This window comes from Schistocerca cancellata, chromosome 4 (assembly GCF_023864275.1).
Source record: "Schistocerca cancellata isolate TAMUIC-IGC-003103 chromosome 4, iqSchCanc2.1, whole genome shotgun sequence".
NCBI classification, from domain to species: domain Eukaryota; kingdom Metazoa; phylum Arthropoda; class Insecta; order Orthoptera; family Acrididae; genus Schistocerca; species Schistocerca cancellata.
In genome coordinates this window covers 697,551,190-697,564,771 of record NC_064629.1, presented here as the reverse complement: position 1 = coordinate 697,564,771, position 13,582 = coordinate 697,551,190, and the positions used below count along the sequence as shown (strand labels likewise).

The following is a 13,582-nucleotide window of genomic DNA, read 5'->3' as shown; positions in this document are numbered from 1 at the left end:
TTTAATGCATAGATTCATCTCTTACCTGCAGCTATGTAAAAGGGCACTCTCCACAGTCTTCAAAGAGTGTCATCATTATCCACATCTCCTATGTCATTGTCCTCATCTTCACTGCTGCTGCTATCATCCCCTAATCTTATTATAACCTCTTCCACTCTTTGTTACAGAGCACCTTCTTGTTGTCATGCCTCTTCCCAGATGTACCACGTATGTTAGACAGTATTGTTTCACTTTATGATCGTCATACTGCCCAATACTTCACACGCAGAAAATCCGACATCTTTTAATTTTAAGAGTTTTATTTCAGTCTGCAACATATGATTTCAACTGAGGTGACACGAGTTCTATTTGCATGGAAACGCCAGTACTAAGGTGGAAGTTGGAACATATGACCATCGTATTCAGTAATTTTGTCAATTTCATAAACGGTATTATGTGATTTATGCTCTTTCAAGAATGACAGCAGTTCTGACTTCTTCATTTCCCTATCAAATGAATCTTTGCAGTTCTTCCTAGCCCATCCATAATGTCACTCTTCCTGATGCTGCAGCATGTAGGGGCTCTACTTAACTGCACGAAGTGGTATGGTGCATTATATTACAGGGAGTTCTTATTTTTGGAAGAACCACTCTTTAAATTTTTTACCGACATTTATATGCGATAGTCCCCCCGATTTCTTTAATGTAAACAACTGTGGAGGATAAAAAAAGCATTTGGAACAAACCCACCAATTGCTCCAGCATGTAAAAGATTGAGCTGACTGCCTTTTCCAACTGGAGCTTTCATCGTTCCTCATGTGATGTCATAATTCCACACAGTCAGTAGGGAACGACCAGCACTTACCAACATTTTGTCCAATCAAATGATTTTATAATGTCTGCACTAGGCTATTTCCCTCAAAAATGGCCTCTCCACACAATGATATCCTTCGGTTCATGCAGAACATGTTTCATGAAAAACTTAACTTTTTTAGTATCACTAAAAGGCTGCGTTTTTTCTCTGGAAAACAACTCAACTCTCTGCCTTGTAGTGAGAGAAGCAGCTTCTACTGGGTGGGATATTCTTTCTGCATGTAATAGTCTCACAGGTCCCTGAAGTGCACCCTCCTTAACATTATCCAGTTCTACTGTTTTAGCAGCATGCACTACCATGGAGTCAAAATAGCAGCAGTTGGTTCCTCCAGATCTCCAGTACTCTCTCCCTCATTTTTATCCTTACAGAGGTCGCTTCAGTTTTCAGAGCAGCTGCTACTCATTCTATGACTTCCGAAGACAGTGTAAGTGGTCCATCATTATCCCTTTCTTCCTCGAAATAGCATTGTACATTAATGAGATTGGCTCCTCATGGTAGATGAGAATGGATCTTTATGGCAGTGCCCTATGGCAATATTTACAAATTCCTAGACTCTGACTAGTGCTGAGTGTCCCCCGCCCCACACGATGCACTCCAAGTGTGGGTAGTGTCAAGGGACATTATTCCTATCACCTGACTATACACACAAGATGCAATCTAACTTAGTTCATAAATACAACTTAAAAGAAAGCAGTTCGTATAAACAAAGTGTTTTGAATTGAACATGGATACAACAAAAATACATTTGTTCAAAACATCAATTCTAAGTCTAAATAAAATAAAATTTAAATCAACCTTTATTGTTGAAAAGAAAGACAAAGTTAAATATTAATATGTCTAAACTTACTTTTGTATGGGAGTCCATGAACATTTTGGTAAAAATTTCAGTTACTCGTTGGAGTTCAACACGTCTCAGTCTGTTTTCATTTTGGAAATATGCTTGTAATGAGACCAGCCCATCCTTACGCTCATTCCAGTGTGTGCTGGCACAGTTGTTTATGATGTCCGATATGTTCTACAGGGAAAAGAAACAAAAAAGCATACCAACTGTAACATGTTAAAACACATTATAATATTTTGACTCAATGTCCCAGTGAGAAACACATTAAGTTCATGTTTATTTTGAGACAATTAATTACACAAGTATACTCAAATTGGTCTTTTTTATTATTTTTGTCAAATTTTAAAATTGTGCCACTTAAAGTTGTGGCATCATCAATGGATTTAAAAAAACTGTGTGCCAAGGAAGATGGTTCTACAGATATGTTCTCAGCATGTTACTTGTAAAACAATACATATGGTAATAATGTAAAAATATTAATGATGATGACAGTTAAGGGAGACAAATTCTTGGACACTATTTATTGAGCTGCATGAAAATGGACATGCAGGGTGAAATTCTCTACAGATACAAGTGAAATATGTGTATAAATACATTAAATATACATTAAACATATATTTTAATATGTGCATATGTGGGCAATGCTACAGGTAAAAGGCTCATCCTAAACCCCTGGAACAATTTCAACCAAATTTGGTACACACATTAATTACGATCTAGAAAGAGATACTGTGGAGTAAAATCCACCAGCCTCCTATTGACAAGAGGGTGATACCATGGAGAGATATGAGGAGTGGAGGAGATGGACAGAGATAATGGAATGTAAAAAATGGAAGGCGAGGGGGGGGGGGGGATGGACAGAGAAAGGAAAGACGAGGAGAGGGACAGAAACAGAGGGATGAAGATATAGGTATAGAGAGAGGGGGGAAGAAGAAATGAACAGAAAGATGGCAGACGAGGAGATGAACAGGGAAAGGAAAGCGGAGGTGGTGGACACATATTGAGTAGGAGATACGGGGGAGGGGAGGGGGGGACGCAGACAGACAAAACACAGGGAGAAGAAGAAATGGAATGAAATGGGAGAGAAGCAGACAGGGAGGGGAGGAGCAGACCGACAGAGGGGGGGTGGGAGCAGACCGACAGGGGAGGAGGAGCACACAGATAGAGGGGGGGAGGAGCACACAGACAGAGGGGGGAGGAGAACACAGACAGAGGGGGGAAGGAGCACACAGACAGAGGGGGGGAGGAGCACACAGACAGAGGGGGAGAGGAGCACACAGACAGAGGGGGGGAGGAGCACACAGACAGAGGGGGGGAGGAGCACACAGACAGAGGGGGGGAGGAGCACACAGACAGAGGGGGGGAGGAGCACACAGACAGAGGGGGGGAGGAGCACACAGACAGAGGGGGGGAGGAGCACACAGACAGAGGGGGGAGGAGCACACAGACAGAGGGGGGAGGAGACGGACAGAAGAGGGGGGAGGAGACGGACAGAAGAGGGGGGAGGAGACGGACAGAAGAGGGGGGAGGAGACGGACAGAAGAGGGGGGAGGAGACGGACAGAAGAGGGGGGAGGAGACAGACAGAAGAGGGGGGAGGAGACAGACAGAAGAGGGGGGAGGAGACAGACAGAAGAGGGGGGGAGGAGACGGACAGAAGAGGGGGGAGGAGACGGACAGAAGAGGGGGGAGTAGACGGACAGAAGAGGGGGGAGGAGACGGACAGAAGAGGGGGGGAGGAGACGGACAGAAGAGGGGGGAGGAGACGGACAGAAGAGGGGGGAGGAGACGGACAGAAGAGGGGGGAGGAGACGGACAGAAGAGGGGGGGAGGAGACGGACAGAAGAGGGGGGGAGGAGACGGACAGAAGAGGGGGGAGGAGACGGACAGAAGAGGGGGGAGGAGACAGACAGAAGAGGGGGGGAGGAGACAGACAGAAGAGGGGGGAGGAGACGGACAGAAGAGGGGGGAGGAGATGGATAGAGAGATGGGGTATGCAGGCAATGCCAAGTACTCAGATAGTTGAATTATAAAGACTGGTAAGGCAAGCATAGAAACATTAAAGGCAGAGGTGGCTAAGACATGAATTACTGATGAAATATAGGCAGTCATCAATGAAATAAGGAAATATATGGAATCAAAGGCTGTGATTGAGTACTAGATGCTTAATACGAAATCAAAATGAGAAATAAGCAAAATCAAAGTAAATGAGAAAGAACTTGTAGGGCAACAGAAAACACTTGTTCACAAGAAAAGAGTCACCATATATAAAAATTTCGAACATAATATTTGGGAAACCACTTACAAAGTACATTTGTGGGGACATGATTATGTGCAAAGAATGAGCAAATATATGGCAGGAGAATATAAAAAGTCTAATTACCTAGAAGAGCAGTTACACAGTGATAAGAGGAGGAGACTGATGTGGAAGAAGAGAGATTTTACAGGCATAAACACCCATCAAAGGGAATGTCAACTACTCACATGACAGCACATCAAATGTTTGGGACAACAGTTCCACAAGTACTATTCAAAAGTGTGATGATCAACAAATTTAAATTAATTCAATTGTGTTCAATGTTATAAATCTGATCATTACAAATACCTTCAAAACAGTAATGATTAATGGCAGTGACACTGCTGGTGGTGTAGTGGTAGTGTGTTATGATGAAAGATACAACCCTGTTAAGTGTCTCGTGACACTGAGAACCAAAAGGTGATACTATAAACAAAAAATAATAAAAAAAGGAGTGTGAAAATGATGATGAAACTACAATGTTAACAAACTGTTTATGGTGGTAAAAACTGGATCTACATCACACCTCGAAGCTCGCTTCAACCCAATTACTCCAAAAAGAAAATCAAATTAGATTTCTGTAGAGAGCACAATTAAACCCTACTGTCTACAGTTTTCTACTCATGTATATACCTTGTATCATAAAAAGAACAGAAAACAAGTTAAAAAATCAATCTAATTATTGTAACCCTTACTTGACACACTTTTATGGAGCAACATGCTTGGCACATTGGGGCATGGAGGTAGTGGGTGGGGGGATCGCACTCCAGTGACAAAAACTGTTGTAACAAATAATCTACTGAACAACTTCACTTGAAAATTCAAAAAACAAAAAATTGAAAACATTAAAGGTTCTTTAAAAAAAAATCATATAAATGGCCAAAAATTTAACTGAATTTCCTGAAGTTAGAGATATACAGGGTGGTCCATTGATCATGACCGAGGCCAAATATATCACGAAATAAGCGTCAAATGAAAAAACTACAAAGAACAAAACTGAATGGGGAAACCAGATGGTTGGCCTGCTAGATGGCGCTGCCATAGGTCAAATGTATATCAAACTGCATTTTTTGAATAGGAAACCGCATTTTTATTACATATTTGTGTAGTACATTAGGAAATATGTATGTTTTAGTTGGACCACTTTTTTTGCTTTGTGATAGATGGTGCTGTAATACTCACAAACATATGGCTCACAATTTTAGACGAACAGTTGGTAACAGGTAGGTTTTTTAAATTAAAATACAGAACATAGGTACAATTGAACATTTTATTTCGGTTGTTCCAATGTGATACATGTACTTTTGTGAACTTATCATTTCTGAAAACGCACGCTGTTACAGCGTGATTACCTGTACATACCACATTAATGCAATAAATGCTCAAAATGATGTCAGTCACCCTCAATGCATTTGGCAATACGCCGTAAAGACATTCCTCTCAACAGCGAGTAGTACGCCTTCCGTAATGTTCACACATGCATTGACAATGCGCTGATGCACGTTGTCAGGCATTGTCGGTGGATCACGATAGCAAATATCCTTCAACTTTCCCCACAGAAAGAAATCTGGGGACATCAGATCTGGTGAACGTGCGGGCCATGGTATGGTGCTTCGACGACCAATCCACCTGTCATGAAATATGCTATTCAGTACCACTTCAACCGCACATGAGCTATGTGCTGGACATCCATCATGTTGGAAGTACATCGCCAATCTGTCATGCAGTGAAACATCTTGTAGAAACATCGGTAGAACATTACGTAGGAAATCAGCATACGTTGCACTATTTAGATTGCCATCGATAAAATGGGGGCCAATTATCCTTCCTCCAATAATGCCGCACCATACACAAACCCGCCAAGATCGCTGATGTTTCACTTGTCGTAGCCATCGAGGATTTTCCGTTGCTCAGTAGTGCATATTATGCCGGTTTACGTTACCGCTGTTGGTGAATGACGCTGCGTCGCTAAATAGAACGCGTGCAAAAAATCTGTCATCGTCCCATAATTTCTCTTGTAGCCAGTGGAAGAACTGTACACGACGTTCAAAGTCATCGCCATGCAATTCCTGGTGTATATAAATATGGTATGGGTGCAATCAATGTTGATGTAGCATTCTCAACACCAATGTTTTTGAGATTCCCGATTCTCACACAATTTGTCTGCTACTGATGTATGGATTAGCCGTGACAGCAGCTAAAACACCAATTTGGGCATCATCATTTGTTGCAGGTCGTGGCTGATGTTTCACATGTGGCTAAACACTTCCTGTTTCCTTAAATAACGTAACTATCCAGCGAACGGTCAGGACACTTCGATGATGTCGTGCAGAATACCGAGCAGCATACATAGCACATGCCCGTTGGGCATTTTGATCACAATAACCATACATCAACACAATATCGACGTTTTCCACGATTGGTAAACAGTCCATTTTAACACGGGTAATGTATCATGAAGCAAATACCGTCCGCATTGGCTGAATGTTACGTGGTACCACATACTTTTACGTTTGTGACTATTACAGCGCCATCTATCACAAAGCGAAAAAAGTGGTAGAACTAAAACACTCATATTTCTTTACGTATTACACGAATATGTAATTAAAAATGGGGGCTCCTATTTAAAAAAACGCAGTTGATATCCGTTTTACCTATGGCAACACCATGTAGCAGGCCAACCATAGCGCCATCTGGTTCCCCCCTTCACGCTAGACGAGTTTCGTTCTTTGTAGTTTTTTTCGTTTGATGCTTATTTCATGAGATGTTTGGCCCAGTCACTATCAACTACCTAAAGAAGCATATCTATTCTGAAAAATGAAAGGTAGGCCTATAGTGAAAAAGTGAAAAATCTGTTACCATCAAAATAAGCAAAGTTTTTATTGTTTAAGAACAATATTCAAGTGATTTTGACTAGAAAATAGAAGAAACCTGTTCATTATAATGAAATGAAAGAATTTCAGTCAAATTTGCATAGCTTTAACATGCACACTCATCACAGATTAATGTAAGTCCCATAGTGCTTAGAGCCGTCACAGATTAATGATTTTTGTACACTTCAAGTAACTTATCACATATATGTAGAGTTTGCAAATTACACACCATTTCATTATTAGAACATCTATTGTAAAGAAAAAAAGGGGGGAAGACATGATAAAACAAAGTGTACATACTTGAAATAAAATGCATTTAAATTTCACAGACTCGATCTAACTTGACACCCTTGTGTGTAGGCAACCACAGTCAACTTAGGATGGTTGCCATAGACAAATGGCCACTTTCAGAGTGAAGCAACTGACTCTAGGGTAGTGGTACTATAAAAATGATAATAGACAGTGCTATAAGCCCAAGTTTCTACGTTTTACATAGTTAAAGTACAGTCTCCTGCAGATGGGTGGTATACTTGCTTCTGCAATTCCTTCTAATTGGTCCCCAGAACCATTAAATTTTCAGCAAACAATTTTGTTATTATTCTCTCTCCTATCCCTATTGTCACTTGTGACATTACATATATTATCCATCATCACAATGAAAAGCAATGGAGATACTCCACTTTCTAGCTTTAGATCATTTTTCTGTGTTAGTCATCCTGTTCTCCCTTTTCCCACTCTCACTTAACTCTCATACAATAATTAAGTACAGAATATTTTGAATATATTTTGTAAATACTGGTACTACTAAAAGGTTACTCCTAATAATTCTTTAAAGCTGACAATTGAAACAGACATTTTCCTTCAAATGCTACGAAAGACGAGCAGAAAAATATAAAACTTACATCACCAGACCTCCTGTAGCAATCAAGAGATCGCTCTGAACACACACTGGATGTCTCACTGTCATCTGAATGATCATCAAATGATCTATATGCCTTGCGGCTGAGTGGTACTCGGCTGCCAACTTCATTTCCATCAACTGAGTCGAATGTCTGTTTGGAAGTAAGAAAGTTGCTGATGTAAGAATAGCCGTATAAAGTATTTTAACACTTAAATGTACAACAATTAAAACAACAATTACAATGAATGTTCTGAGAAAGTAATGCAAATTACTGGTTCTCCAAAACCTTAACAGCAAACCATAAAGTCCTCTCCTTCACATATGTTTACTGGTCCTTACTGGTCCTCTCAAAATCACAATATACCTTCCTAAGATATTAACCTAGGCATTTTTATCCAAGCAAACACCATCACTTTTGAGAGGGTCAAAACCATGTCGGCTGAACATTTTGTTTACTTTTGTAAAGAGAAAGGAATCGCACAAGACTAGACAAGGGCTGTAAGATGACAACAGCTCATTTTAGGAGTGTCACAAAATATTTAGGTTTGGTTGCCCTGATGACAGACACACACACTGTCTGACGTAGGTCTCTCTCTTTCCTCATTATGTGAATTCTTTCCAAAACCTCATTAGGTTGTTGCAGTAAATAAATTTACAGTCACCACTTTACCTTCTTCAATATATTTAAACCCACTTCTAGTTTTTCTTTGTGATGAGATCACATGTGGCAGATAAGTTTGCTTCGAATATCAAGAGCCTAACATTTTATGTACAAACCGAACATGGTGTTAATGCCTTAACCACACTAACTATAACTGTTTATATCAGAATATGTAATTCATCAGTTGTAAACTACACTTTGAGCATTCTATAAACCTTGGTAGTAGCACCCTAACTTGAACAATCATAATTTCAGTTTACATCTATTTTAATTAAAGAACCTGTTTTGAGGAATTTTAGAAGTTTGAGTGAGGTGTACAACATATTTCATAGCATATCAATAGCTGCAAGCTACAGTTGTGCATTCTACAGATTTTATCGGAAGCATTTAGTTTCTTACTTGGAGTGTAGGTACTTACGTAATTTGAATATGTTTATACTTTTTTCTGCTACTATAAATATCAAATTGCATTCCATTCAGTTTTCCTCTCAATAACAGTACATACTGCCTGGAGCAGTCATAAAGGTCTGCTTTTTTCAAACCTTGTTATGTGGGTTGATTAGTGAGCATAATTTTGACAAAACAGAAGTTTGAGACAGAAAGTTCCAACAGCTTGAAAGAATCAGAAAATTTTATTGCAATTTCTTTATCATCATAAAACAAATCAAATACTGGCTGAAAACACTTCAGTTCTTGAACAGAACTTCTAATTTTTGAAGTGCAACAGATCCAAAAGTTAAAAGTGAAGCTGCATCCCTAATTTTAAGTAATTTATTTGCTAAACAGAAAAAAAATATTGCAAGAGAGACACTGCAGCCCCCTAGTATATGCTATTAACAGGCCCAGACTCAGCCAGTTAATATTTCTAAACATATGGAAATTGTTCTAACTGCTGTCAGTCGACTGGAAGCTGCTTTAAGGGGTTTTCTGGGTTGGCTTCTGACAGAGAGAGAGAGAAACATACAAGATTCACCAAAGTGCCTTATGCACTATCCTCTCCCAGGGATACTGTCTCCTTTCCAGGAAATACTGAATCTATCATTACTTGTCAATTCCAAGGTTGTACTTTGATCATTCTAGCAACCAGCAGATAGAAGTGAGAAGACACATCCTGTTCATGGAACTGCAATGACTTTCACAATATGCAGCGCTGCCCTCAGAACTGATTGCTGCCATCTGATTCTTAGCTGAGTGCTAGGTTTGAACCAGAGATTTCAATGGTTATGCAACAAGTTAGGCTGAGACTTCCAACACTTGGGCCAGCAGATTGAGAACTGTAGAGTTTTCCTAAATTGATAAGGGGTGTGCTACACATCAGAGGCTGCTACACAAGCTGCTGATTGGGTGCAGGGTGCACACAAGCTATTGTTTACTACTACTACAACTACTACAACTACTACTACTACTACTACTATTATTATTATTATTATTATTTCAATTTGATTACTGATCCAGTTTAAGATAATGATAGTTATAGGAGGCCTTGAAGTTTTAGTCTAAGATCTGAAGAAATGTCCCCCTCAGAAAAAGACAATTACAATCTTAGTGATCAGGTATTAATGCACAGCAGTACGAGTTTCAGGGTAAATCAAAGTGTATATCGAAAGGATAGGTTAGTGGTAAAATGAGGTGGTGTATTCATCACAGTAGACAAGAAATTTCTTCGAGTTAAAAACTGATGCTGCATTCAAGATGGTGTGGGCAAGAGTCAGATTCAAGGGTGAGTGTAAGCTTAGGAGTTGCTCTGTTGCCCATCAGAACCATCCCCTCACCTCTGTATTACATACATTTCCCAGTCATACAGTAATCATAGCAGGAGACTTTAATCATCCAGCAATCAGTTGGGAAAATTACAATTTTGTAAGGGGTTGACATGACAGAAAAACTTTGAAACAATACTAATTGCTTTCTCTGAAAATTATTTAGAACAAGTACTACAGAAGCCCGCTCAATGAGGGAAGTATATTACATCTCATGGCAACAAATAGTACAACAGCATGTGATGGAGGAGATCCTTCATGGTATACAATTTATGTAAACCTACAGAAACATATGCTACTTGGCACATAGAAAGTCGTTTTCCCCTCGCTCTATTTGCGAGTGGAATGGAAAGTACATTATACAGTATCATGCAGATTATGTTCGTAGATGTAGATCTATATTTGTTGAATAGCAGATGTAAAACAGAATGTTAGGCTACAGACAGACGGATGCCGAATAAAGCACATTTCCTTGTCAACGGGGCTATGAGGGAAAACTTCCATGACTATTGCTACAGAATCTTGAAAAATCCAATGCAATTCTGGTCACATGTAAAGGTTATAAGCAGCACCATAGTTAGTGTCCAGGAACTCATGGATGATACAGGAATTGAAATAGAGGGTAGTAAACCAAAAGCAGAATGTGGAACTCTTGTTTCCAAATGTTTCTTAACTATTGAATGAAGTTCCAGGACCCAATAGACTCCTTATAAAATTCTATGAAGAATTCTGTGGCTGAGTCAGTCCCTCTTTTAAGCATAATGTATCATGAATCTGCAGGAAGGGGGGGATGACGACTGTGCCCAGTGGCTGGAAGAAAACACACGTCGTGCACATCGACAAGATGAGCGGCAGAAGTGATGCACAAAACTACTGTTCAGTTTCATTGACACCCATCTGCTGTAGGACAGTCTGAGCTTAAACATAATGAGGTACTTCAAAGAGAATGACCTCGTCTGCCAACCAGCGTACATTCTGAAAACATTGGTCATGTAAAACTAACTAACATATTTTGCACATGACACACTGAAAGCGAAGGACCAAAGTAGTTTGGTACACACAGGATTTATTGACTTTGACTGTATTGAGAATTTCTTAGAATTATTGGTTAGGATGTCAATGAGGCAGTCTTTGTGTTCTTGCAGCAGGTCAGACGAGTACATCCTTCATTTATGAATTATTTTTATGAGCTTAAAACAGGAGTGATTTATTTTCAGTTATATGGGTGGTTACTAGATTAATTTTTAAATTTATTGCATATTTGAGTACTTACTAAACACAGTATAGCATTTTAATACCTGGGTAGTGTAGTGTGAATAGGGACTATGTAATGTAGTCCAGTATGGATACGAACTGGGACTGCTGTATTCGAATGCAAGTTGAATTGGTGAACCTTCACTCAAAGCTCAATGCGGTGCTGTCTTCAGTCACTCAGCTTGAGGCTGCTGCCGATGGTCGTCACTGCGGAGGGCTGAAAGTGGGGATCAATAGTATGTCCAGCACATTCCATGTGTCCCTCGACTGGTCCACTACTGTTGATGTCCCTGTTATTGCCCACACTGAGGTTGACGCCTCACCAGTGGCTGAATGGGAGGTCATCCCAAGGTGTGACAGGCAATGAAAGACTTTCTGAGATGGGAGGGGAGACTGATCAAAATACCTCTCTGCTTTGTCTGGCGAACAGGATCACGGCACTATCTACGGCTGATACACATCCTGAGCCACACTTAGTTGCTTCCCCTGTTCTAGAGGAAGCCTCTCAACCTGCAAGGTTGCAGAGGGTAGGATCAACAGGCATTGGAAGCTCTAATGTTAGGCATGTAGTGGCACCCATTAGGGACATGGCTACCAAGGATGGGAAGAAATCCAGTGTGTACTCTGCATACCTGGCGGAGTCACCCAAGAGGTGGCTCGGGTCCTTCTGAATGCCACAAAAAGAACAGGATGTAGGTGGTGGCTCATGTACATACCAACAATGTATGTTGCTTTGGATCAGAAGAGATTCTCTCTGGTTTCAGGTGGCTAGAAGAATTGGTACAGACTGCCGGTCTTGCTTGCAAGATGATGGCAGAGATCACCATTTGTAGCATCTACAGGGTTGACTGTGGACCTTCAATTATAGACCTTTGATACAGAGCTGAGTGAAGGGTCTGAATCAGAGGCTCCGACAGTTCTGTAACCGTGTAGACTGGAGGATCCTCGAGTTGCGCCACAGGGTGGTGGGCAGGTCAGAGGTCCACTGAACACAGAAAGTGTTGGGTGGGGAGGAGGGGGGGGGGGGGGGTGCACGCGTGTGGATTGGACTGGGTGATTTTTTAGGTTAGAGGGCCTCAGGGAAAGACAAAATAAGTTTCAATTTTGAAGAGTGACGGCCAGGCACAGAACAAGGGTTGACATAGGAACCGTAGGTATTATATTAGTAAATTGTTGTAGTTGTGTTGGGAAAGAACAAAAGAACCAGGGACTAGAAAGCACTGAAGCATAATTAGTTCTAGGTAAACAACAGAAAAATTCAGCCAAAATTATTACAAAGGACCTGACGTTGTTCAGAGAGGATATATTTAAATACAGTTGGTGGTGGCATGTCGTTACTGTTAGAAGTAGTCTAACAAAGTTTGGGCAAGATGAGAATAGAAGCTTTCGAAATGTGGTGCTACAGAAGAATGCTGAAGATTAGATGGTTAGATCACATAACTAATGAGGAGGTACTGAATAGAATTGGGGAGAAGAGGAGTTTGTGGCACAACTTGAACAGAAGAAGGGATCGGCTGGTAGGACATGTTCTGAGGCATCAAGGGATCACCAATTTAGTAATGGAGGGCAGCGTGGAGGGTAAAAATCGTAGAGGGAGACCAAGAGATGAATACACTAAGCAGATTCAGAAGGATGTAGGCTGCAGTAGGTACTGGGAGATGAAGAAGCTTGCACAGGATAAAGTAGCATGGAGAGCTGCATCAAAACAGGACTGATGACCACAACACCAACAACAACGAAGTAGATAGTTCCTGTGAGTATATGTAGAGGTTACACTCAACAACTAGAATAAATTAATAATTGGTTCCTTTACTGACCTCCAAAGTCAGACGATACAGCTTCTGAACAGTTCAAAGCAGTCTTCTTTCGAACAGGTACCCCACTCATACAATTATACTTGTTGGTGACTTCTGTCTAGCCTCAATATGTTGGCAAAATAACATATTTGAAGTCAGTGGCAGATATAAAACATCGGCTGAAACTGTACTAAATTGTTTGTTCGAAAATTATTTTGAACAATTAGTTCAGGAGCCCACTAAAAGTGTGAATGGAGGTGAAAACACACTCGACATCTTAGCAACAAATAACCCTGATCAAATTGGGGGCATTGTGATGAATTCAGGGTACAGTGAATGCAAGGTCGTT

The 13,582-nt window shown here is 40.6% G+C and overlaps 1 protein-coding gene across 18 annotated transcripts in view; it reads right to left on the bottom strand.

The window, feature by feature from the left end:
* LOC126183635 (CLIP-associating protein 1-B-like) overlaps window positions 1–13,582 on the bottom strand; it is a 764,859-nt gene that overhangs the window by 51,915 nt on the left and 699,362 nt on the right. For 12 of the 18 annotated variants that reach the window (XM_049925777.1, XM_049925766.1, XM_049925769.1 and 9 more), the window contains 2 exons: window positions 7,764–7,913; window positions 1,700–1,867 (listed from right to left, as the gene is read on the bottom strand). The exons of the other annotated variants lie outside the window; for them this stretch is intronic. In XM_049925777.1, the coding sequence (XP_049781734.1) occupies window positions 1,700–1,867; window positions 7,764–7,913 (318 nt within the window). The remainder of the gene's footprint in view (window positions 1–1,699; window positions 1,868–7,763; window positions 7,914–13,582) is intronic. 18 annotated transcript variants of the gene reach the window in all.